Source organism: Equus asinus, chromosome 29, assembly GCF_041296235.1.
Source record: "Equus asinus isolate D_3611 breed Donkey chromosome 29, EquAss-T2T_v2, whole genome shotgun sequence".
In the NCBI taxonomy this organism is placed as follows: domain Eukaryota; kingdom Metazoa; phylum Chordata; class Mammalia; order Perissodactyla; family Equidae; genus Equus; species Equus asinus.
This window is the reverse complement of record NC_091818.1, coordinates 30,933,412-30,958,502: the sequence shown is the minus strand read 5'-3', so window position 1 is coordinate 30,958,502 and position 25,091 is coordinate 30,933,412. Positions and strand designations below refer to the sequence as shown.

Genomic DNA, 25,091 nt, shown 5'->3' with positions numbered 1-25,091 from the left:
TCCTCCCAGCACCTGGCTTTGGGTTTATTTTCCTGTCTCCATGCCTATGACCAGATGATATTTGAGATTTCACTTCCTCCTTTCTGTTGCCTCCTCCCAGTTTGTTAAGTCAAGCCCAGCTGCATGCTGAGATATGGCAGTGGTTAATAGTAAACCCTGTCTGTATATTTATATCTCATGGAGGTGGAAAACCCTACTCAAGACCACAGGAGGGAAAAAATGCAGCCATGCTGGGTTTGCCTTTGACCTAGGCTATGTTTTTTTCATACACCTTTGTATGTTGAATTCTATGGATTATGGACTTTACCAAAGGGAAGAAACTGTGCCTGGCAACATACAGACTGGGAGAGCGAGCAAATAGTGGAGACATGCCCACTGCAGGCAAAACCATGAGGTAGGCAATTTGTTTCTGGCCCATTCAAACTTTTCTTGAAGGCTCCTCTTCTGCTTCAATGCTTTATTTCACCTTCATTCTTAAAGACTATCTTAGAACAGTATAGAGTTTCTGACGGGCAGTTGTTTTCTTTCTTCAAACTAAACATACTATTCCACTGGCTTTTTTTTTTCCTTCCAGCTGTCACTGTTGAAAAGTCAGCATTCAGTCTGACACTTCTTAAAAGGCAATCTGTTCTCCCCCTGACCCACTCCTCTGGCTGATAGTAATATTTTTCCTTTATCTTTATGTTTTTTAGATAAGTATGTCTTTCTATTTCTATTTATTTGGCTCTTTGGGTTCCTTGGGATTCTTGTTTTTGTAAATTGGTGTCTTTCATCAGTTTTGGAAAAGTCTTAGTCATTAGCTCCTCCAATATTGCTTCTGCTCCATTTGCCTCTTCCTTTTCCTTCTAGGATTGCAGTTAAACGTATGTTATACCTTTTATGTGTGTCCTCTACGTGTCTTAACCTCCCTTCTGTATTTTTCATCCTTCTGTTTATCCATGCTTTTTCCCCAGTAGATTCTTCTGACTTATCTTCCAGTTCACTATTTCTCTCTTCATCTCTGTCTAATCTGTCTAATATGCCAAAAAACTCCTTGACTGAGATCTTAATTTCAGCTATTGTATTTTTCCAATCCAATACAAAAAAAAGTATCTAAAATTTTTAGTTTGCTCTTTTTCATATTTGCGATGTCATTTTTTTTAGTTTGCAGGTCCTTGCTGAGAGTTTGACTTTTATCTCCACAAGCTTAATAATCATAGTTGCTTACCAATCTCGCATATTAGTGTGTTTATTTCCATTGTCTATTATTCATGTTGTATCTCATTTGTGATATACAAGTATCTTTGATAGTGTGCTGGCTATTGCATATGAAAAATTATTGTAGGAATGACATCTAGGATGTTCATATCCCCTTGGAGAAGATTTTAAATTGCTTTGGGTGGCTGTCCAATGCCTAGATGCATTAGCAATACAGAGTTCCCTCTCATTATTCCATGACTTAAGATTTTGGGGGCCACTCAGGTGACTTGAAGCTGGGGTACAGTCTCTGTGAAGGCTGTTTTACTTTCATTTTACCTAGGACATGGGATGGTTTCCCAGGACTTCCACTCTATTGAGGCCCTAGACCCAAACTTTGCTCCTCTTTGTCCTGAGAAGCTCTCAGAAGTGCTGTAACTCCTTCTGGATCAGCAAATGCCCAACAGGCAAAAGCAATCCCAAAGACGAGGTTCATATTTCTCTCAGTTATTAACTCAGAAATTTCATACTGCCTTGTGAGTGCTTTGCTGCATTTAGGAAGATGTTTTAAAATATCAGGCAAAATTTTTAAATTGTTTCTGTCAGGAGAGTCGGTCCAAGTTAACATCATGGAAAATGAATGTCCCATACCTTAAGTTTGTATAATGCTTTTTGCCAACTTAGACTCTGCAGACTCATTTAGAAAGTTAATACAAAGTCATAAATCAACTGATCTTTTAAGTAGCTTAATGATCTAACCTTGTAAAATAATACTTGAAATCATACCATTAGACTGGACTACTTTGAAAAATGTGAGAGAGCTTTTGGGCTTTTTTAAGTTAAATTTGGAAGCTAGCCAGTTGGAGTTTATGTAAGAAACTGCCAGGAAAGTAAAATAAAAAGATCCATTTGCCAAGAGAATCTGGTTTATATTTGAATGAACTGTTTCTAAATACAAATGAAAGATGGAAAACCTTTTGTTAAAAAACATAGGTAACCCAAAAAATTAAAATAAAAAGAAAGCCTCAAAATAAAAGCTCACTCACTTTTCCATTAAGCACAAAGCATTAGTTTCAGATGAGAATATATTAAAATTATTGGTAGTAATAGAAACTTTCTGTCATCTAACCAACTAATAGCCACATCCCTTCTCCTCCGCCCTCATCTCTCAAACTATTATGTCCTATCAGACACAATTTATTCAAGTAGCCGAGTGAGATACCCTGATCTCAAGAAGAGTAGAACCCTGTGAGAACCCTCAGAGGCTTAATAATAATTGATTTAAAGTAGTTATGATAAATCCTTTCCACTACACTTTCCAAATCGCTCTTGATATCTAATGGGAACTTCTGTGAAAATTTTGCTTTCTTGATTAAAAAAAAAAGGACAAAATGGAAACAATTAACACTATTCCTTCTCCCTTTCTCCAGATTTGAATTCAGACAGGATGTCCAGTGCTTCTGCAGCCATTTTTTAACCATGAGGTAATAAACACAAAATGAAAAGGCAACACAGTAAGAATGGTAGAGCAGGAATTTAGTTGCTAAACAAACCCTGCAATTATCTACCTGCTGATTTGTATTTAGATAAAAAATAAATATCCTTATGTTTTAAGTTGCCAATAGTTAAGTTTCCCATGATTTGACATTGAAAACAGCCATAACTGATACATTCACTAAATATGTTGATGTGGCAGTGTTTTGACCCAGATTTGACTAGAGATAATGCTTGAAATTTATGTCACTTACCACAATACAAGAGTCCTGAGGTTCAAGGTCCAAGTCAGTGAAGTTCAAAAGAACACGGTGATTTCTTTCCACCCGAATGACCCAGGAACACTCCGTGTTACTTCTATAAGGACTGGGGTAATTTGGGGAATGAATCTCTCCACTGGGAGCCTGGAAAACCCCACCACAACCTGTAGGTGGGAAACCCAATTCAATAATGAGAGGAATCCCTGATGCATAAAACTTTACACCATGACCTGGTAGCACAGAACAATAGCTACTTGATGTCACTGCCAGCATTAGGTAGTCTATGCTAAACATTTTGAAGAGCTGAATATCCACCATTAATTCATTCATCCCAACAAAATGAAGAAGGATGACTAAGAAAATACTTCAAATACTTTAAATACTGATGCCAAAGTTATTTCAAAAATACTGAAAAATAAGTGCAAATTAAATCATGTTTTCATAAAGCCATGAAATGCCTCTTCATTATTCTCTAATAATACAGCCTTCTGTAAGAATAATATCTCCTTCTAAGAATTTTGATAATTCAGTAGTGTATGCTTTTGTAGATAATTTAGCATCTTCTTTTTAAAATTTAATATTCTGGACTGGTACAGTTATTTAGTTTTTTTATTCCTATGATGTCATCAAATACCTTTCAATGTCTACCTCTACGACCCATCATTTCTTGGGTTTATGATGATATAAACCAATAATGGACAAATTTAGTATTATTTTCTAGTAATTTAGAATCAGTTTGGGGTAATTTAAATACTATGTATGTATAATTATATATTTAATTCTCATTAAATTCATGCATGGTTAACATTAGGAGAGATCTAATATACCTACCGTATTACCTTAGAGTTCTAGAAGTGGGGCCATCTCTGGGGTCACATCTCTGCTTTGGCATTTTCTAGCTATGTGACTTTGGACAAGTCACTAACTTCTCTAAGCTTCAATTTCCTCATTAGTGAGAAGAAGATATGAAATAAACCTCCCTCATAGGGTGGTTGTGAGTTTTAAATGAGATAGTCCCTGTAGAATAGAAAAGTGCCTGCCACATAGTAAACTCAATAAACATGGCTATTACTAGTAGCTGTATAGGTTAATAGCTGGTAAACTTTTTGTGCATTAATTCTTTATTTAAAAAATCTGCAACAGGTAATTTATTTAGACTGCCTAAGATCCTGGGCAGACTGTCACTACCTGACACATGGTAACTCCTTGGAGTGCACAAATTTAACATCTACAGTTTTGGCATTTGCCAAGCATCCAGAATTCTATACTACGGCATGAAGTCATTTACCACTTTGCCGGTGCCCAAATTTGAGGCTGGCGAACAGGCGCAAGTCCCTTGGAGAACAAGTGTTTAACCAATCACCCTGCTTTCACCGTGGACTTGCACACTTGCGTGGACTCGTTTTCACATACAAGATGACTCTTCAGAAGTAAACTCTACCACATCTTTTTAGGGAACAGTCTAGGCCAAAGCAGTATTTGCCATTTGGGAAGTCACAGAGTTGTCAGGGTGTAGCCTTCACACCTGTCTCCAACCCTTCCATGAAACTTAACAAGGGTTCGGCTTCAGTATTCTGACATACCTCCTCGGTCCACTCACCTCCAGGGACTGCTAGCCAGGAGACGTTGAAGCCTCTCCCATTTACGGAGCTGTCAGTCTTAAATCGAATTGCTAGTTCATTTCCAGTGCTGGAGATCTGCATGGGATTCTCCAACGATCTTTGGGCACACAACTGGGCTATTCTGGGAGAGTGGAAATCAGGGCCTCCGTAGACCTAAGATGGGATGTAGAAAAAAGGACTTAACTCAAGAGACATATTTAAGCAATTACAGCCCTTCCCCGACTCCCTTCTGCCACTAGCTCTTGGCTTTTATTATCATTAGAAGCTGAAATCTCAGCCTCCCTGGGTGGGGATGAACTGTAAACTTGAGCCGGATTTTCAGAGGCACTCCCTGTGCCCTAGGAACACACAAGTTCAACCACCAACGAAATGCCTTCTTATTCCATCAGCCAGAATTGTAGAATTGAACTGAAAAGATTAGTCTGGAATCTTCCCTCTCTCCCCTCTTTCTCTTTTTCAGTCTTCATAGGAGTCCCTGCTTTCTTTGTCAGAAGCATTGCAGTCTGATTTTCTGACTCTTCTAGGCACATAGGAACAGTCTTAGCATAAAGCCGTTCTGTTTGTGTAAGTCGAGTTCATTGAAGGCCATTGATCTCCTCATTACATTTTTAGGATTCTCCACTTTGCAATCTGAATATTTTATAAGATTAGGCATCTAATATAATATTTTTGCTTCTTTGGAGGGAGTGAAAATATAACCTCTATCAATGTGTCCAGTGGTATCCTCAACAAGGGAATCCCTCAGATGCTCTCTGTGCCTACTCCCAGCACGCGCACTCCCAGGGACATGACCGAGAGCATCTCACTTCCGCTCGGGAATTGCCTGGACTCTGCGTCAGTATCTGGATGGCTCCCTCTAGATCCATCCCACTTGTCCTCAGGTCTCCTAGGCTCCTCCAGTTGGCGACTATCTGTCTGACTGGGATCCAATACCCAGTGACGCATTCCCCCAGTAAGTGTCCCCTTGGTCTCATATCCAGCATCTTGGAGGGAAGTCTAGCCCAGCCCAGGCTGGGGCTCCAGGATTCCTCACACCCAGGTTTCTCAACGGCTCCTGGGACCTGTTTATCCAGTATATGTGGTGGTGGTGGAGGGCAAGGGGAGGTGAGGAGTGAGGGGAAGATAAGAATCAAATAGAAGATACTGACCCTCCCACCTTCAGGTCTTGCCAAACCTGAATGTGTAGAAGAAAGACCATTGTTGGTGACAATGTACAGGTATGTTGGTATTTGGATCCTTCCCTGACCCCCACATGTATATGTACATAATTCCACACCCAGGGTCAGAACCAGAACTAGGAAAGCAGTGCTCTGAGAGATCTATGTGCAGGGCCCTCCCTCCTCTGCCATCCGTGTGGCTCTCCCACCTCCGTGGACTGCCCCCGCCCCCATTCCTCAGGCGCCCTGCAGCCCCTGCCCACCCTCGGGGCAGCTGTTGACTGACAGAGGAATCACTCCAGTGTTCTCTAGGGAGAGAGTGAGAACAAGAAGCCTGCTCTTGGGGAGCAGTACGTGATTTGAATCTATAATGACTTCTTTGTCTGATGAATTCCCCCCAGCCATGCGGGAGAGGCCAAAGTGAATGAAGCTGCTGTTCCGCAGAGTGCTGAGCACAAGGACCGTAATTGCAAAGGAATGAAGCAGTCTGGCTGCTTCATGCTTATTTTCATTAGGAGGAGCGATGTTTGCGGGGCCCCCTAAGTCCCATCAATAGCCGGACTTTAGGAGGAGCCCTGTGTGGCCCTTTACACGTACACATATGCAAATGGAAGAAACAGGATCCTTCTGGCTTACAGAATCCTTTCTCCTTTCAAAGATTCCCTCTCACCCAAGGCGCAGTCCTCAGAGCTTGAAACCGACAGCATGTGCTCCTAATCATCCGCGCCCAATAAACAGCACATATTTGGAGAGAACACTGAGCACAAGGGTTTAGTTCTAACAAAGAAAACTTGCGCGTCGGCAAAATATTCTTTGTTTTCCCTGCTCGGGGTCCCCTTGAGATCTCAAACATAACCGGTACATGTTGGCTGGGCCTAGAAGCCTCCAGAAGAATAAACACTGTTGCTTTTGACCTTCTTCGCTTCCCCTCTTCCTGGGCTGGGCTCACAAAAGACCATCGCAGAGAGAACAGAGGGAGCTAACTACCCACACCAAGCAATTGTCTCGGTTTATTGCCCCCAGGAGTGGATTTCCTTTTCTGCTTTATACCGGTTCAGGCTCCTTTCTCAGAGACTCAGGTCTAATCAGCCAGAGAGTTTCTATGACCAACACAATAGAATGGTACTTTTGGCTTCCACAAACAAGACCAATAGTTACGGCATGACTCTTCAAAAGAGGAAAAAGATGGAAAGAATTTCAGGGTGTGGTTCATTCGACTACAGCGTATGACTAAACTTTGGGGGGGAGAAGAATTGGTCTGATGATCAGAGATTTAAAAAATGTGTTTTTAGCAAATGCTCAGGATATAGAACATTTCAAAGCCTATGGTTTTAATCTGTTTTGAACATTTCTTTCTGCTCTGTTAGCTCCATTTATTGTTACAATCAAGTCAGCATTCCAGGGTCATGAGTAACCACACACTGTTGCTTAACACAACTGGCCACTCTCCCGCCACTGATTTTTGAGGGAAAAAAATATTGGTTCCTGATTAAATTTGGTCCAACCCAGGTAAGCCCACTGGTGACAGTGAGGTCCTAGTGGGTTTTGCTCAGCAGAACAGGAAAGGATAATATGCAGGCTGAGAGTAGACAGGTCAAGAAAGTCAGCAATGTTTCTAGGCCATTTATCCAAAATTTTGAAAACTTGCTAATATGTCATCAGCGTCTATGGCATGAGGGATGGAAAAAATCATTTTATCGATATTAGCCCAAGTTTATCACAGCACATTCCATCTGACTTGAGCATTTGCGGAGATGTCAGACAAAGTTTTCAAACAAAAGGGGGGTCACTCATTTCTGCCTTAACCAAAAAACTTTCCCAAAATATTTAAGGGGCTCAACATACTCCTGCAAATCCTGATTTTGAAGGAACAGGGGAAGCCCCCTCGTCCTAATAAAAACAAGCCACAAGCAGTGTGCAGCCTCTTCTCGCAGCCCATCCTGGGCAGTCTCAGGACCCTGCTTGCCTGCTGCTGCCGGAGGCTCTGCATTGTCCCTCTGCTGCTTGCAGGGAACAGCCCCAATCTTTGCCTTCTCATGTAACGGGTGTGACAAAACCCAAAGCACAATGAACCCATTTACGTTTTGCCAAGTGGGCAACAATCACATGTGCTCTGGAATATGAAAATGAAGGGTTAGGAACATTTCACATTACTGTGGAAAAGTCTGCTGCCAGCCCTTTGTAAGCGTCAGGGGGTTTTATGCAACTGAGAAATATCCTTGCTAGCAAGAGAGACTACTGGAACATTCCACACGTGAGTACTATTCTACTGTGTACTGTGAGTGTGAATTTCAGGAGCCAGCTCGTTCTCTCCTCCTGAAAAGCCCGTCCTCTTCTGAGGTGGAGTCCTGACTCAGCAACGGTGCTTACATGACGATGAGGGGATGGGTTTGAACCCCAGGGCTCACCAGCCCTGTCTCTAGTTTCACTTATCACAGCATTAGCCTCTTTCAGAGAGACGTGAGCTGCTAAATGCAATTCCTAGTGACTCTGCATCCACTCAGTGAGGGCCTGATTTGAGAATCCCACTTCTTTTCAGGGAAAGAACTTGTTTTGTAACGTAATAAAGTTTTAAAGTGTTAAAATTTCCTATAAAGTATATGCCACTCATTTCAATGTCTTGCACACTGCCCACCTCTGTCTTTTTACACTGGCTTACATGAAGAATTGAGTGTGGAGGAATTCAGCTCTTAGCTCTTCCACCACCGTCCTTGTGATCATGAAAAAAACCACCAATCTTTTTTTTTTCTTTTTTTAGCTCAGGAAGATTCACCCTGAGCTAACATCTGTCACCAATGTTCCTCTATTTTGTATGTGGGTCACTGCCACAGCATGACTGCTGACAAGTGGTGTAAGTCTGGGCCTGGGAACCGAACCTCGGCTGCCAAAGTGGAACATGCCAAACTTAACCACTAGGCCACTGGGTCAGCCTCTCCACCAATCTTTTGAGCCTTGGTTTTGACAATGTAAAAAGGAAACAAAATTCCCCTCTAACTTCACAGGGTTATTTGCATTCAAATGGAAAAATGGATGTAAAAAATTAACAAATTTGCAAACCCCCACAAATGTGCATTATTATGGGGTGTCGATCATAGATTGGTGCTTTCATTCATTTGGATGCTTTCATTCATTCCACACATATATATCAAGCATTAGCTATTTGCCAAGCACTCTGTGGCACTAGGAGTTTAGCAGGAAAAAAAAAATGAAATAAAAGCAGACAATATCCAGTCTTCCTGGAGTTTAAGTTCTACTAAATGTAGAACCCTGGTCATGATGTGCTATGGCGGTCCCTGCAGCTGAGGTGACAGGAGCTTTGTGTGTACTTGGAAGCAATATAAATATACATAAATATATATATATATTTCCAAATGACCAGATTCCTGCAATAAAAAGCTGATTACGATAGATTTTCAAAGGCCCTCTGAATTATCTGAGACAAACCCTTTGCAGTAGTTTTGGAAAAGTTCTTGTCTTCCAACGCCAGGAGCTCTCGAAGTGACCTTTTTAAAAAGCTTTCTGCAGCAGATGCGTTTTGCGCCCTGCACCTGTGGCCCCCCTGGGATGACAGCTGCAGCTGCAGGGGGCAATTCCTCTGCTCACTGCCATGCCCCACCCGGAGCACCCGCCTCTTCTCTGCACTCTGCCTCCCGCTGCCTTTCCTGAGGGAGATTTCTCAGATGGGAAGTGCGGGGCATTGACAATCCCAAGTACAATCCTCCATGGATGGGGACGGGAGTTGGGGGACCCACGCCTCAGCTTCCTGTCGTTGGAGGGATGATTCTGAGGAGCAGTCCGCATGGGACCTCAGGGGGTCCCAGCAGGGTTAAGCCCAGGCTGCCCACAGGGGCTCCCTTCATCGGCTCTTCCTCCCTCACCCTCCCTCACTCCCGCTCCTGGCATCACCTGCTAGTTAAACCACCTGCCACCCGGTCTGGTCCTTCAGGCACTGCTTTAGGGAAACCTAAACTGAGATATTGATCCCATTTGTCTGTAAATGTTATTCACTATTTTGATGGCTGATACTCATCAAAATGGCCAAGAATAGGACACTGCCGGGCGGCTGGAAAGAATTTAGAGATTCCTGCAGACTGATTTCCAGATCTACCCCCAAATTTTGGAACGTGCTGAAAAGCAATCTAAATTCCTACCTCCAGGACGTCAAAGAGGCAGTTTGCATGGTACTCCACGTCGAAGTCGTGGATGGTGAGCTGAATGCTGCTCCCCGGGGCTGCGTGGATGTACCAGATGCATTCCTTGCTGGGGGGATAGGTGTTGGGGTACCCAGGGCTGCTGAAGGAGCCTGTGGCCCCAGAGAACTCCCCACCACAACCTGTGGAAACAGCAGGGCTCAGTCAGCACAAAGTGGGCATCGCCCCCAGGAAAACTTCTAAAACCCAGATAACCAAAAGACAGCTGAAAATGCACAATGCCTGACTTAGGAGAAAAATCATAAAGTTATAATTAAGCAGTTATAAAACAATGAGGAAAGATAATGGCTACAACTTAATAAATTTACTCTTTTTAAAAAAAACTGATTACATCATTTGGCACAATAATTCTCAGTCCTTATTCTTATCACAATGAACCTTTGGTAATAGTTTCAAAACTTCCTTCTAATTTTTAGATTTTCTTCATTATTTAGGTAAGAATTTTATGGTAGGAAATAGAGTACTTAACCCCTACAGTTTACAGACTCACAGAATCTGTAGGAATTCAGAGAGAGATTTCAGAAGGGAGAGGGGGAGAAAACCTCACAGAAGTAAAATTTGAGGACAGTTAAATTTTAAAGACAAAGTTATAAAAAGTTAAAGATAAAACAGCCAAAATAGCAATTTTTGGTGATTAAAACGACATTGTAGGGGCCGGCCTCTGCACAGTGGTTAAGTTTGGCACGCTCCCCTTCAGCAGCCTGGATTCATGAGTTCGGATCCCGGGAGCAGACCTACACCATTCGTCAAGCCATGTTGTGGCAGCAACCCACAAGTGAAACAGAGGAAGATTGGCACAGATGTCAGCTCACGGCTAATCTTCCTCAAGCAAAAAAAAAAAAGAGGAAGATTGACAATGGATGTTAGCTCAGAGTGAATCTTCCGCACCAAAAAGAAAACAAAATCACAAAAAAAATAAAACATTGTTTGCTCTGTTAACATATCTGGGCCTCCTTTCCCATTATTTCAGAATATTCTTTCTTGGTTGGCAAACTCTTCTGAGTCCCTTCTCTCATCCTACATCAAGGGTTTCATGTTTAAGAAGGATAGTGCCTCCTTACTCCGTTAGGAACATTTGTGCCTTTTCACATGAACGAAATTAAACTGCTGTAACTTAAAAACCAAGACCTGAAAGCTGAGGTCAGTCTACTCCCCACCCTACCCAAATTCATCCTGTACAGTGAGCTAGAAAAAAGTTTTTGAAAAGTTCAAAAGAAATATTCTCCATACAGAATCTCCACTTAGCCGAAAAGAGCTGAGAAGAAGAATAAGAAGACTCTTGCTTGGGTAAAGAAATGTGATTCGAGCTCAACACGCCGCCAGGTCTTGAGTTGCCAGGTTCCTGCTTCCATCTGAAAACCTCTGTGTTTTCTGACTTTCAATTTGTTGCACGGGGCAGTACCTTTGCTCCGGCCTATAAAGTTCCTACTTTTACTTCTGATTAAAACCCTCCAAAAAAGCTGTTTAACATTCGACGTGCTGACATTGTTTATAGACTGTGGTGAATGTTAAAAAAACATAAGTGCCATGAAAGATTAGAAAATATTTTTCCTACTACAACAACATATGGAAAATTTTCCTGAAGCCAAAATCAGCACAGATTGTGCATATCCTGAGCACCACCGCTTAACTCAGGGGCACCAGTCACAGTATATTCCATCAAGTGATGCTCCCAGGGGTTCGACAACACAGTGGCCCGTTTATATTATCTGAAGATGTAGCACCTTTTGCTAAATCCGTTACAGGTAAGCAAAGCCATTCTGTTCTCTGATTTTGTTTTCAACCTCCATTTTCAACTCCCGTGGTTCTTGGTATCAGTTGTATAAAATAAATGACCTAAAGAAAAAAATCTTTGGAGGGAAATAACTGTGCCCACATAATACAAAAGAGAACAAGGAAAAGGAAGCTTGGATATCTCATCTCTGCATTTTTATTCAGCTTCAGTTCATCAGACAATCTAATTTGACTTTTTTTTCGCTGTCGTTGATTCAACCAAAAATCTGTATAACATTTTTGAGTTGTCTTTTCCAATTGTTTGAGGTTGCCTTGTAAATTCCCTTGCAAGTAACAGGATACTAATACCCTTAAACTCGTCACTGTAAGCTGGAAGGATAATTTCAGATTCTTGGCATTCAGTGATGCTTTGAAAAATTGCAATACTTATTTTATTTACCCACTTACAGCTCTGGAGACTCACAGTGTACTTTTCCCTCAGGTTTAAAACAAACATAAACAAAGTTTATAAAAAAACAAAGCAAAATTTTATTTTTAAGTATGTCATGTTGTCTTCTCATCAATAGTACTTATGTGTGTGTTTTCTAAAGATAAATTCAAGTATTATTAAAAGTAATACCCAGTTGGGGAAAAATAGTGTGTGCTTGTGAGAAGGAGAGAAAGAAACTGTGGGAGCTTGAAAGCTCTTTGAAGCTTTCTTTTTCCTTCATGCTCTCACTGTCTCTGAGGTTTAACATATCGAAAGGTAACAACTTTGATTTGAAAGTTCATATCAAATGCAAAACAGAATAAATTAATTTAGTGGTATTTTATGGTAAAAACTACAAAGTACTGGAAAATAAAGTTAATGCTGATAATCATGGTAGAAATTTAACTCTGTCTTTGTATTTCTAAATTTTGGAAGAGATAAAAATACTTTACAATTCCCATTCATTCATTCATTCAATAAGTATTTATTGAGCATATGCCATAGTCCAAGCAGTGCTGTAGAAGCCAGGTATATTCGAAGCCTCTTGAAAAAAGTCCACTTCTAGACATAAAAAGTGCTGCAATCATATGCCCTCCTGGATGTCAGTAAGCTCTTTTTTGCTTTTCCATCAGTTTTCAAAGAGAAATTTCAGTAAGTTTTGATTTGAAAAATGCAATCAGTGAATTCTATTTTATCCTTTACATGTTAAATGGCTGTAAGTTACAAATAAGAATAAACAAATCGTCATGCTGAGTTGCTAAAAGATATTTTTAAATTTGTTAGTTTCGGTAGTCTGATGTTAGCATAATTCTCTTTTGGTACTAATTTCCAGTCCACAGATGAGAGATTTTGATCAGCATTTAGCCAGTTATGGCTCACTCTCTTGAGTATCATTACTTTTTCCTAGACTGTGGGACTCTGACAAATGTGTGCTTGGTATCAGGCAAAAGAAAATATGTCAAAACACATATTTTAAAAACTGAAAAATCAACAGATGTCTGTTTTTTCTATGCTCTATTTTAGTGACAAGTGAAATGTATTCACAAAAAGATTAAGAAAATTCCTATTAACCAAAAAAATTAAATATGTATAAATTTATTTGATACTTTATTTCATAAATCTAAGCTATCATTAGGCCGACAGCTAAACATTAGATATGAATTTAGAATTGTATAATTATGGACAAAAATGAAAAGTCATAAATTCACATCGAGTCAAACTTATTAAATTATAGATGAAAGCAAACAACAATTATAATTCATAATTACTAGTAGAGTTTTTGAAAGAATGCATAATGAGTCTTTCAAATTGTATTTATGCATCATTTTCCACTTCATTAACTGTGGAAAAGGGAGTCAGTTACAATATAGGAAATGTGACTCAGAACCTTTATTAACACATAGTATCCCACTGTTAGTCAAAAGAAATACCATGACAGTCCAAAAATCCTACTGTGTGCAATTCTAACGGAGAAAAAATGCGTTCTGAATGCTGAAATGAATCCCAAAGCTAAATGATTCGATTCTGCCCTGTCAACAATCTCCTGCTCCTATTGGGTAGCAAAGCTGTTCATTTTATTTGATTTACTATTTCTGCACCTCCTGTGGTAGAGACAAGGTTTGTTTCTGTCTTATTTTTAATAAAGATTGTGGAATTCAAAACTTATTGGTAAGCTGCTTTACCGAGTAGTGTTATCAGTGCTGCTGATGTTTAACACTAAAAGCTTTCTACATAAACAACTATGCTAATTCTACTTTCCTATTAACTTTCAATTTAATTTGGGCCATGAAGGGGAAAAAGTAATCTGTTCACTGCACTATTTCCCTTTGTGTGGGGTTTAGGATGTGACAATCTCTTGTTAAAATACAATTTTTCCTGAATGAGTCACAGAAGATAATCCATTTCTAAATCCATCCACCCATTTTAGAGATAGAAGCAACAAGTCATCTGGAAAATCTCAGGTGTCTACATGTCATTTAGAGTAGAAATAATGGTTCGGACACATCTGCAAATATTGAAACTGCTGAGAAAACACACAGTTCAACAGGCTATGCAATAATTTTTAAAAATCCTGTCATTGTCAGTCATGTCTGTGACTTTGGGTGGGTGACCAGGTGGCCCAGGAAGGGGTAGGAAAGAGAGATGGAGGATAGGCAAGGCTAGAGATGAAAGAAGTTGTATCAACCAACAGCTGTCAGGAAATAACACAGGAGATGATGTTTAGACTCCCAATGGCATCTTTATCATTACGTTACCTGTCTGGTTGAATGAATAATAAAATGTAAAAGAAATAGAGAAGTTTTCTATAACTGGGCTTCAGTAACCTAAGACAGAGGACAGTGATTCAGGAAAGCATTTCAGGGATTTACACAAAGAAAATGATTAAATGATGAAAATACTAACCAAGGAGTAGATAATGGAGTGATGAATAAAGAGTTTTGAGAGATACGTGTATAGAAGAAATAGAGTTAGAGATAGTGGATCTTTGCACCCAACTGGTAAGAGATGATTTTCATGGAGGAGACAACAGGACTTCCAAAGGTGCATAATTTGCACGTTAGGTTGCAAAACTTTTGGAAATATAATAACATATCAAGTGAAGCACAGGCCGTGACATAAGACAAAACGGGTCCCCATCCTGGCTGTGTTAGTCCTTGGATAACTAATTTAACCTCTCTAGTCTTCTATTTCTTCATCTGTAACAGTACATGGATTAGTACTCAACCCCATAGGGCTGTTATATGGAGCAAATGAAATAACCAAAGTAAGGTTTTTAGCTAAGCGTCTTGCCTATGATAATCACTCTATACATGCTGTGTACTGTAATTTCACAAGAATTTATCCAGGTATGGGATAAGATTAGAGAAAGACTTCGAGCTAGAAGAGGCATTACTGTACCCGCTACAGAGCCATCATAAATACATGATGAGAAGTAAGAAATCAACTGTTCATTAAGCTACAGTAAAGATAGTCCACAGCTGTATGGTAGCTCACAATTTTTCAAAGTGCTTTTAATAAGTACTCTATCTGATTCTAAATTCATAACCAGTCTGTGAGGTAGGCAAGAATGATCATATCAGGCCCAATTTAGAGAAGAGCAAAGTGAGGCTCAAGAAGGCTGCTGCACTTGCAGCTCACATAGTGAATGGCAGCTCTGGGGCCCACCCCCTCCCCTACCACCCCTTAAACCCCCCTCCCCCAGCCCCAGTTCTGTGTTCTCTCTGCTATGCCTTGTTGGGCACTTCAGCCCTAAGGCAGTGGGATGGCAGTGTTGGACACTGCCCTCATTAGTGTTCTGTCCATCTACGGAGGAAAAAAATCACCATAGAAACCTAAAAAATAAGCAAATAAAGCAAAAATCTTTTTCATTTAATTTAAGGCAAATCTGACAAAATCTAATATATTAACATCATTAGACATCAGCTGAACTGGAATAAAATAATGACCTGAAGAGAATCGTGTTTTTCAGCTTTAATTAGTTAATCTTTATGAAACTTTAGTACTGGTGACTGATCATCTGTTTGGTTCTATTTTCCCCCAAACTCCCAGTCATCAGCTGAAAGGAAGCCCTGACCTTATCAGCAGGAAACATGTTGATCTGCTGAACTCATAACAAGGAAGAGTTAAAAGCTCCTGCTAAACCTGCTTACTTGTGAAGACCATTTAAATCTTTTTCATAAAAGGACTTTGCTAACACTGGTCTTTTTTTTTTTTTCGTCTAAAACAAGCAATGAGTTACAAAATTCAAGAACAAAAACATTAAGCATAATATATGTCTGTTCTATCTTCAAGATTTGGGGTCGTTGTTTTTCAACCAAAGGACTTTGATAAAAAGCAAACCAGCAATGAAACAGCTAAATGGAATCAGAGGCACAAAGTTTAAAAGGATGTTCTGTATTTCCCTACAATTGCTCAAATGAAGCCATCTCTTCGCACTTGGTGTTTTCCTGAAACTGTGTTCCATAAACCAATGGCACTGGGGCTGCCAGCTTGGAATTGACATGGCTGAAGCCCGCTGAAGCTGGAAGAAAGGCAGCAGAGAACAGACCTAAAGAGGACATCTTCACATCCTTGTCCTCTAATTTCTGAGGGAAAAATCTGAGAAATCCATGGTCAATGTGGAAAAGAAGTTGAAAAGCCATAGTCTAGTAAAAGAACAAATTTGAGCACAATAAACGATGATGCTCACATACTTCATTCAAATGACTGATTTATACTTTAATAGTTTTTCTTTAACTGAAAAATATAAACTTTCTCTTCTGCAATACCTTGAGAGGTGCCTCACTGGTTAGCCCAATTTCCCTCGACATGCAAAAGGGCAGCAAGTGGAGGGAGTGGGGTCACAAGGAGAAGTCACCAATAAGGACTGTTTTTATGGGGCAGCTATGATGTGAAATGGTAACTAAGAGCTCAGAAGATGGGGAAAGTCCAACCCAAGGCAAGGTTGACCTATTTCCTAGTGTACACAGGCCTCACTTCTGATACATCTGTGAGATATGTAAATAATGCAATTCAAGCGATTTTGACCAGAAACTTTCAGCTTGGGGGAAGGAGGTGGAGGTGGAGAGAAATATGAGCTCCTCAAAATGGCCAAAGCTGTGCAAAGGTGACTGTGGCACGCATAAGAACCACAAAAAAATCAGCAGTTCCTCGTTTGATTTTACCGGTTAATTCCCCAACAGTCTAAAAGTGTATGCCACTCTCCTGGGATACAGGAGAAAGGCAAATGATAGGTATCTGTCCCACGAGATCAAAGATGAAAATCAGATCACTAGTCCTCTCTAAAGAAAGGCAGAGAGTGGAGCCCCCAGAATTCATCTGCTCTTAAGGATTTGCAGATTAATTTTCAGGGGGATTTTGTGGGTTAGCACTTACTCCGTGAGGACAAAGACACAAACTGAAGCAATTACAAGAGGAAAGCAGAGAAAAAAATCATATAATATAAAGACCAAATAATGTTAAATCCTCCTGAGGAAAAGGAAGGAAGAAGACAAGAAGAAGAAAGAAGACAAAGCATGGTGAACTGTAGGACAGGAGAAAGTGGTCAAAAGCTGCCGGACCTCCTGGATGGGGTTGAATAGTGTCCCCTAGAATTCATGTCCACCAGGAATCTGTGAATGTGACCTTATCTGGAAATAGGGTCTCTGTGGATGTTATCAAACTAAGATGAAGTCATACTGGAGTGTAGTGGGGCTGAAATCCAACAGAACTGGTTTCCTTACAAGAAGAGGGACACAGACACACAGAAGGAAGAAGCCATGGGAAGATGGAGGCAGAGATCAGAGTTATGCATCTACAAGTCAAGGAAAGCCAAGGATTGCCAGCAACCAATAGAAGCTAGAAGAGATAAGGAAGGATTCTTCCCTAGAGACTTTGGAGGAACGGCCCTGCTGACACTTGATTTTGGACTTCCAGCCTTGAGAACTGTGAAAGAGTAAATCTGTGTTGTTGTAAGCCACCTAGTGTGTGTTACAGCAGCCCTAGGAAGTGAATAGATTCCCTTTCTTTTCCCAATAAATGAGATGGCACAACATGGTAGCAACTGTGAGTGTAACATCTAAAGGAGTACAGGTTTTGGGGGGGTTTTTTCAGGAGGAAGATTGGCCCTGACTGAGCTAACATCTGCTGCCAATCTTCTTTTTGCTTGAGGAAGATTGCCCTTGAACTCACGTCTGTGCCAATCTTCCTTTTGTATGTGGAACACCACCACAGCATGGCTTGATGAGCAGTGTATAAGTCCACACCCAGGATCGAAACCCATCAATGCCAGGCCGCTGAAAAGGAGCACGTGAACTTAACCACTACACCACCAGGCTGGCCCCTGAAGGAGTGTGGGTTTGAAAGCTCTCCTTATTCCCTCTTGTGTTAATTCCATCCTATTTTTCACACTGAAGTTTAGATGATGGTTGGTAAAGGATAAGGTTAGAAGATACAGGAAGTCTTTTTTTAGTCTGTTTGAGCTGCTATAACAAAATACCACAGACTGGGTGGCTTCTAAACAACAGAAATTTATTTCTCGAAGTCCTGGAGGCTGGTAGTCTGAGATCAGGGTGCCAGCATGGTCAGGTGAGGGCCCTCGTCTGGGTCACAAACTTCTCATGATATCCTCACATGGCAGAAGAGGGCAAAGGATCTCTCTGGGGTCTCTTTTATAGGAAGACCAATCTCATCATGAGGGCTGTGCCCCCAGGACCTGCTCACCTCCCAGTGCTCCACCTCCTAATAACGTCACCTGACAGGTTAGGTTTCCACACGTGAATTTTGAGAGGACACAAATGTGCAGACTCAGCACAGTCTGTTGAGAAAACTAGAGACAAATGTAGGGCTAATTATCATATTAGGAGGAAACAAGCAAACTCAAGAATAAGGATAAGGATTTTTAGCATTGAGGAGTCCGTAACGGTTTAGAAAGTTTCATCATCCATAAAGACTTCATCCCAGCCCTAGACTTCATGATAATCATTTTGTCTAAGTGATTTCCATAAGCAATGGATATGGAACAGAATTATCTGTTTTTAATGGTAGGGACCAAAAAAAAGGGGGGGGGGGAGAAAAAGGCCACAACGTGAAGCTAATGACTAGAAAATAGGTACAAATAGGAGCTAAAAAATCAACGTTGTCCATAATTATAAAATGACTTTTAAATTACTATATGTCATAAGAATATTCAAAATTAAGATTTTCATAGCCATCTGACTCCCTGAGACGTCCCGAATCTGAAGATTGAAATGCTTCACTTTAGGATACCATTAGAGAGAAATGAATTCAATGTAGCCATATTTTAGGTCTTTTCACATAATATAAATTTTGATTTCCTGTATATGAAAGGATAAAGATCTTTCATTTTGACTCAGAGAAGTATAGCAGACCTCATCATCTTTTCTATTTGACTAACTAGATCATTCTTCTTCTAATCTACTTATTCCAATCAAATTAAAAACTGGTTTCGCAGTAGAAATTCTTGCTTATAATTCATGAGAAATCAATCAATCAATCTCTCTCCCTTAGACATTTTTGAAATTATTGAAGATTTCTGAACAAATATATAAAAATAGTATAAAAATGTCTTCCAAGGAGAGGAAATGGGACCAAGACAACTGGACTAACTTTTCTGAAATAAGTAGTCACACCTAAGGCTACCAAGAACTACTTTATGAAACACTCTAAACAGGCAAAGAGAGGAAATGTGTTCACTTAATGCAATTTCCAAGGTCAACACTCATACTTCTATTTAAAAGTACTCATTCTAATCCAGCTTTCTTTCAATTTAATTATTTTGGTATACAGCACACTTGCAGGAAAAGCTCACCAGCCTCCCCCTCAGGGTTCCACATCACTAGCCACCTCCATCCTCAATTCCTTCTCTCATCTTTCCCCAACCCCCAACCTTGCTCCACATCAACAAAGGGACAAATGTGGGCAGCACGACGCCGATGGTTCTGGTATCCTCTGACCCTCCCAGCCCTGACAAGCCAAAACCACAAGATTGTTTTCTGTGATGGAGATACCAGGGGTGCAGATCCCTCAGAGGGCAAATGCTGCAGGCAACCAGCCAGCCAGGGTCCTTAACTTAGTGGGGGCAGACTCTCTCTGGCTGGGCTCCTAAATTAACCAAATCTTCCAGTGCTCCATTCTATCCTCCGTGGTTTACCTCCAGCCAAACCAATCTATTTTAGGGGCAGCTATCCTTTCTCTCTTCACTTTAATATAAAACGCATCTTGCAAGCTGGATTGTCTAACTAAACAGATTGGACGATGTCTGTGGTCTGCCCCCGCTTGGGAGCATGTGATTCCATCAGTTATGTGTAGCAACGCCAAAAGAAGAGCACTTTATAAAAGAGTAATAAAGCAGACATTGTGTTGAAGGATAAACAAGCATTAGCTATTTTGAACTAGCTGTTTGCAAAGTAAGACACTTCACCTCCGTTATTGCTACTTGAACGTGAAGAAAGAATGGATTGTGTAATTCAGTGGGGAGCCCATGGACCCGGGACATTATTTATTTGGGAAAGATTGCATACATTGATTTAAAAACATTTATTATCCTCAGTGGGAATTTAGTTACAAAATTACCTACTCTAAGCTCTGACCTTGTTTGCATTGTGATATCGTTCTTTTTTGCAATGAAAAGCTGTGGGGGGAAATTATTTGCTTTTACTCAGAGTGTAACTATTTAAAACACAGGTTTTGGAGTTCAACATCACACGTGGTTTTGTGTTCTGATTCCATCACTTTCTGGATTTGTGAGTCTGGAGAAGTTAGTTCTCGAAGACTCTTTCCTCAGTTTTCTTATCCACAATGTGAGGATGATGATGCTTATTTCAGAGAATTTGGGAGAAGACATGAGATAATATTTTTAAAGCACTAACCAAAGCACACAGCACATGGTAAGTGTCATTTTTTTAAATGTCAACATCAATGACAGTAATAATAAATGAGATGTCAAACCAATGCACCAAACATTTAGTCATATTTTCATTCACTTTTTATATGGCAATGTGGCTTATTTTTATCATAATTAATGGCTTACATTTAAAATCACATTTAGGTGGTAAAATCTATGTTATTCAACCTGTGAGTAGTCCTATGTATAACTAGAAAGAAAAAAAAATCAGAGACAAGGTACATTAATGTCATTACTTATGTAGAGAACATAAAATTCTATCAAACCTTGTAGAATGCAGTTACTGTCCTACACCAGAGATTCATCTTTTGTTTTGTGAGTCAATGCCACTGAAACCTGCCATTAGTCTCTGAGTGCACAGTGGTGTACACATAAAACGAGTCCTTGGATACGTAATGTCAGAGACAAATATGGCAATATTTAAGTAAACACCCAAAAAGAGAAATCTCAGGGACAAAAATTAAGGTTATACTGAACATATTGTTTGCTCTGTGTTGGTTTAGTCATTTCTGGCTGCTACAAAATTGTGAAAAAAAAAGTGTGACTTCTTTTTTCGTGTTGTACAAAAAAGTGTGGAATCCCCTAGAAAGTATGTGCAATATCTGTCAGGGTTGTTGCTGCTAGGGAACCAGAACACAAACAGAAGATTCAAGAAAGCCCTTCCTTTGGCCCAAATCACCAGGACTATTACAAATTGTGCAATATACGATTTGGCAAGGTCATGGCTGTTTGAGGGTCATTTTTTTTCTTTTTATAACTGTTTCAAAGAACAGCAATGGAAATAGAAGTCAAGCTTTTTCAAACGGTAGCGACGCGGGAATTGCGATGCAAGACTCCTAAACGGACTTCACTGGTTACAGGACTCAGAGCCAACATGAAATGAAGGTCAACTGTGTGTACGTGTATTTTCTGTTGTCGTCAAGGCGGCAAATAATGTCAGGATTTAGCTTTTCCACTCATTCTGAAACGTCTGCCTATGTGTAACGCTGACTCTGGTTACTAGAACCTTGCTGGGAAAGTTCTGAAGCCGAGGCAAAAGAGCTGCACGATTTCCTTAGTAAATTATAATCCTAATTTCAAATGTGAGTTCGCTTGTAAACAGATTTTTTAAAATTAGCATCATCCTTTGAGAACTTCTTTGCAAAAAAGTAATAATTTGCAAAACAAAAATCAGAAACAGTATCACAACGCAGAAATCTTTGGTTCTACACTAAGAACATATTCATTTTCAGTGTCCATGCTTAAAAATTTTCTAAGAGTGTCACTAAGACAAAAGTTCAAACTATCAAATAGGCTGAAGTGGCCAGGATAAGCAGGACAGGACACAGCATGGATAAACATGAAAGAAAGCCTAGTCAGAATGGAGGGAAAGAACTTGTAACTTAAACAGAACTAATGTCTCTTAAAAGCTTCTTTTACTTAAATTTCTACTCAAACGGAACAGGATTTCTTTCACTCATATCACAGTCTATAATAAAACAATCACAGCAGTCTGTTTTTACCCATTTGTCATTACAAGAGATTGCTCACAGACTTTCTGAACCAAGGATGCTTTCTTGATGGTAAATGAGATTCCTTTAGAGGCAGATGGGGACAGGTGCTTTACCACTTCGCTCTCTGTGACATTATGTCTATCACTGCCTAGCAGGAAGTGACACTGTGAAAGCAATTCGTCACCAGCAGAGACAAGAAAGGTCTCCGTCTGAGATTAGGACCAGATGGCATGATTCACATCTCGGCCTTGTGGGTGAGCCCTGGAATCTTTGCTGACCGCGATTCATAAAATACTTTCATTTTGAGTGTCATACCTCCGGATTGTCGTGAATTTTTGCACTGTGCAGACTCAGGACAGACAGGCAGAAATAAAGTCCATATTCTTGCAACAGCTCTAATCAGTTGGTCTCTGACGACCTGTCCTGCCTCGACGTCGATCACTCCCTTTGGCCCGGTATTTCTCTACTCTGCATTCATTGTTGCCCTGCTAAGGAGCCTAAAATTTTTAGATATTTTCTTCCCAAGTTTTCCCCCGTGAAATTTAAACATCACACATACACTATGTATCTGTTATGTACTATATATCTGTGCTTTATACATAAAGCATAGGATTCTTTTCACCCTCCCAAGAACCAATTTCCATGCCCTTGGGGTTGATATTGAGAACGTGTGCCATAGCTGAAATCCTTGTCCATTGCAAAACTTTGGCACTATCTCAAGTTTCCCTCCCTCTATTCTTAGAAATGTTTTCCTCTCTCAGATATTTGTCTGATGGATCAACTCTTGTTCATTCTTTAAAACTCAGCTCAAGTATCAAAGCTGCCTGGAGGCCTCTGGAACTCCCTCGGGCTATCATAGATCTCCTCGGTGCCCACCGCATCACGGATTATGGACTTATTTCTACACTTGGTTTATTTGTCTGTCTCCACGACTAGATGACTAACTCCTTGAAGCCAACTAGATGACTATCTCCTTCCTCCCTGTTATGGGCTGAATTGTGTCTCCCCGCAAATTCATAGATTGAAGCCCTAACCCCCAGTACCTCAGAATGCGGCGACAGCATTTGGACACAGGGCTATTACAGACGTGATTAAGTCAAAATGAGGCCCCCTAGGTGGGCCCTAATCCAGTATCAGTGGTGTCCTTATATGAAGAGGAAATTTGGGCACAGGAAGAGATACCAGGATGCACCCTCACAGAGAAAAGGCCACATGATGCCACAGCGAGAAGGCTGCCATCTGTAAGCCAACCAGAGAGGCCTCAGGAGAAACCAAACCTGCCGACACCTTGATCTTGGACCTCCGGTCTCCAGACTGTGAGAAATAAATGTCTGCTGCTTACGTCAGCCAGTCTGTGGTATTTTGTTATGGCCGCCTGAGCAAACAAATACACTCTCTATATTCTAAAAACTAAGACCAGAACCTGGTAGTGAATAAACATAGGCTGGTTGGTTGGTTGAACGAATGACTGAATGAAAAACATGTTCTCCACAAATTCCTTCTTACAGAGGCTCTGTGTCATCGCTATCACGTGATACACTACAGACTGTCTGTTCTTTGGCGGGGAGGCCCAGCACGTCTCCTCACACAGCCCAGTTTATTCATCCTCACACCCAGCTGGGTGATCACCCAGCAATTCCGTATAAAGCAAATGGATAACGGAATTACAAAAGATAAATCCTTTGTCCTCAAAGGGTGAACCTCCCAGAAACCCTTGCACATATACTCTAAGTCACAAAAGGAATAAAAATTACAGATTAGAAGGAATTCCCCTGAAAGACCAACAATAAAGAAAGACTTTGAAAAGACCAAGTGAGGGAAGCAGAACTGGAGGGAACGTTTAAGAGCAACACTGCTGACCTCACGGAGGCTCTTTGCCAGGGCATTGAAAGTATATTTTTTAAAAGCCCTTTGACGCGGCGCTGCTTGTCCACAGGTAGTCGAGAAGGCGCTGGCTCATGTTCAAACCAAGCCAGCTATGGAGGATCTAATAAGGCTTTTAAAATGTTCTCCCTGAGCTGATTTCTGAAAACCCTCAAGGCTTGAGAAATCTCATTAAGAGCTAAAAAGAGATAAAATGGAACCAGCCCCCATTCAAGAGGCTGATGTCATCTATCTCCCCAAAGAAAAGGCCGCACTTTCCTTTGTGAAAACCCAGGGTGACATCACCTCCCCATCACATGCCCCTTCGCCCCTTTCCCTGCTGTTCCCAGCTGAGCGGTCTCTCCCTTTGCAAATGTCACTCTTTCACTCACAAAGCTCCTTGACCTTGTTTGTGTGCTGGATTCCACCGCCTAGTGAAAGAGGGCCTCTGGGAGAGCCGACCACAAGAGGCGAGTGGTGTGCACAGCTGGCTGGGAGGCCCCTATTCACACAGCTTGCAGAAAGTTCTACACTCCCTTCAGCAACACAGACGGAAGCCGAATTCAGCCCCTGGACAATGCTGTCAATGCTGAATACTGTGAACCGTTTAGCCGGGCGGGGGAACTGTGGCCATTTCTTTCTTTCCAGAGTGGGATTCTCTTTGATGGTTTGCATAAAGGCAAGGCAGTGTGGTTTAATCTCACATCTACAAAAAATGGACCCACTAAGAAAGCCCGATTGTAGATCCATTTTCTCAAAGCAAATAGAAGATTTGTGCGGTTGACAAAGAGGCACATTTTGTAAACAGGTTTATTTATTAATTGGTAAAATGCGCAGGAAATGATGCCACCGTAGATTTTGAACTCTCAGCGAAGAGTTTTTTGGAGTTCTTATTGCAGAGTTTGGAAAAGAGTGGAAGGGGAGAGAGGACCTGAAATGAGATTTGATGCTGATGAAAAGAGGCTAGGAGTTTAGAGGCACTCCCTTGGCCAGGTAAGGCAGAGAAGCTTCAGGGCTGGTGTCAGGCCAGGTGTCCAGGGCCCTGGCACTCGATCCTGATTCTGAGATCGGGATCTAGAAAGCCCATGCAGAGATGATTTTTGAGGAAGATTAGCCCTGAGGTAACATCTGCCACCAATCCTCCTCTTTTTGCTGAGGAAGACTGGCCCTGAGCTAACATCTGTGCCCATCTTCCTCCATTTTATATG

At 40.9% G+C, this 25,091-nt stretch overlaps 1 protein-coding gene across 1 annotated transcript in view; it reads right to left on the bottom strand.

The window, feature by feature from the left end:
* The window catches only part of CUBN (cubilin), a 256,171-nt gene that overhangs the window by 135,286 nt on the left and 95,794 nt on the right, over window positions 1-25,091 (bottom strand). The window contains exons 29-31 of the mRNA XM_044762035.2: window positions 9,861-10,042; window positions 4,531-4,705; window positions 2,925-3,094 (exon numbers count right to left, since the gene is read on the bottom strand). Of these exons, the coding sequence (XP_044617970.2) occupies window positions 2,925-3,094; window positions 4,531-4,705; window positions 9,861-10,042 (527 nt within the window). The remainder of the gene's footprint in view (window positions 1-2,924; window positions 3,095-4,530; window positions 4,706-9,860; window positions 10,043-25,091) is intronic.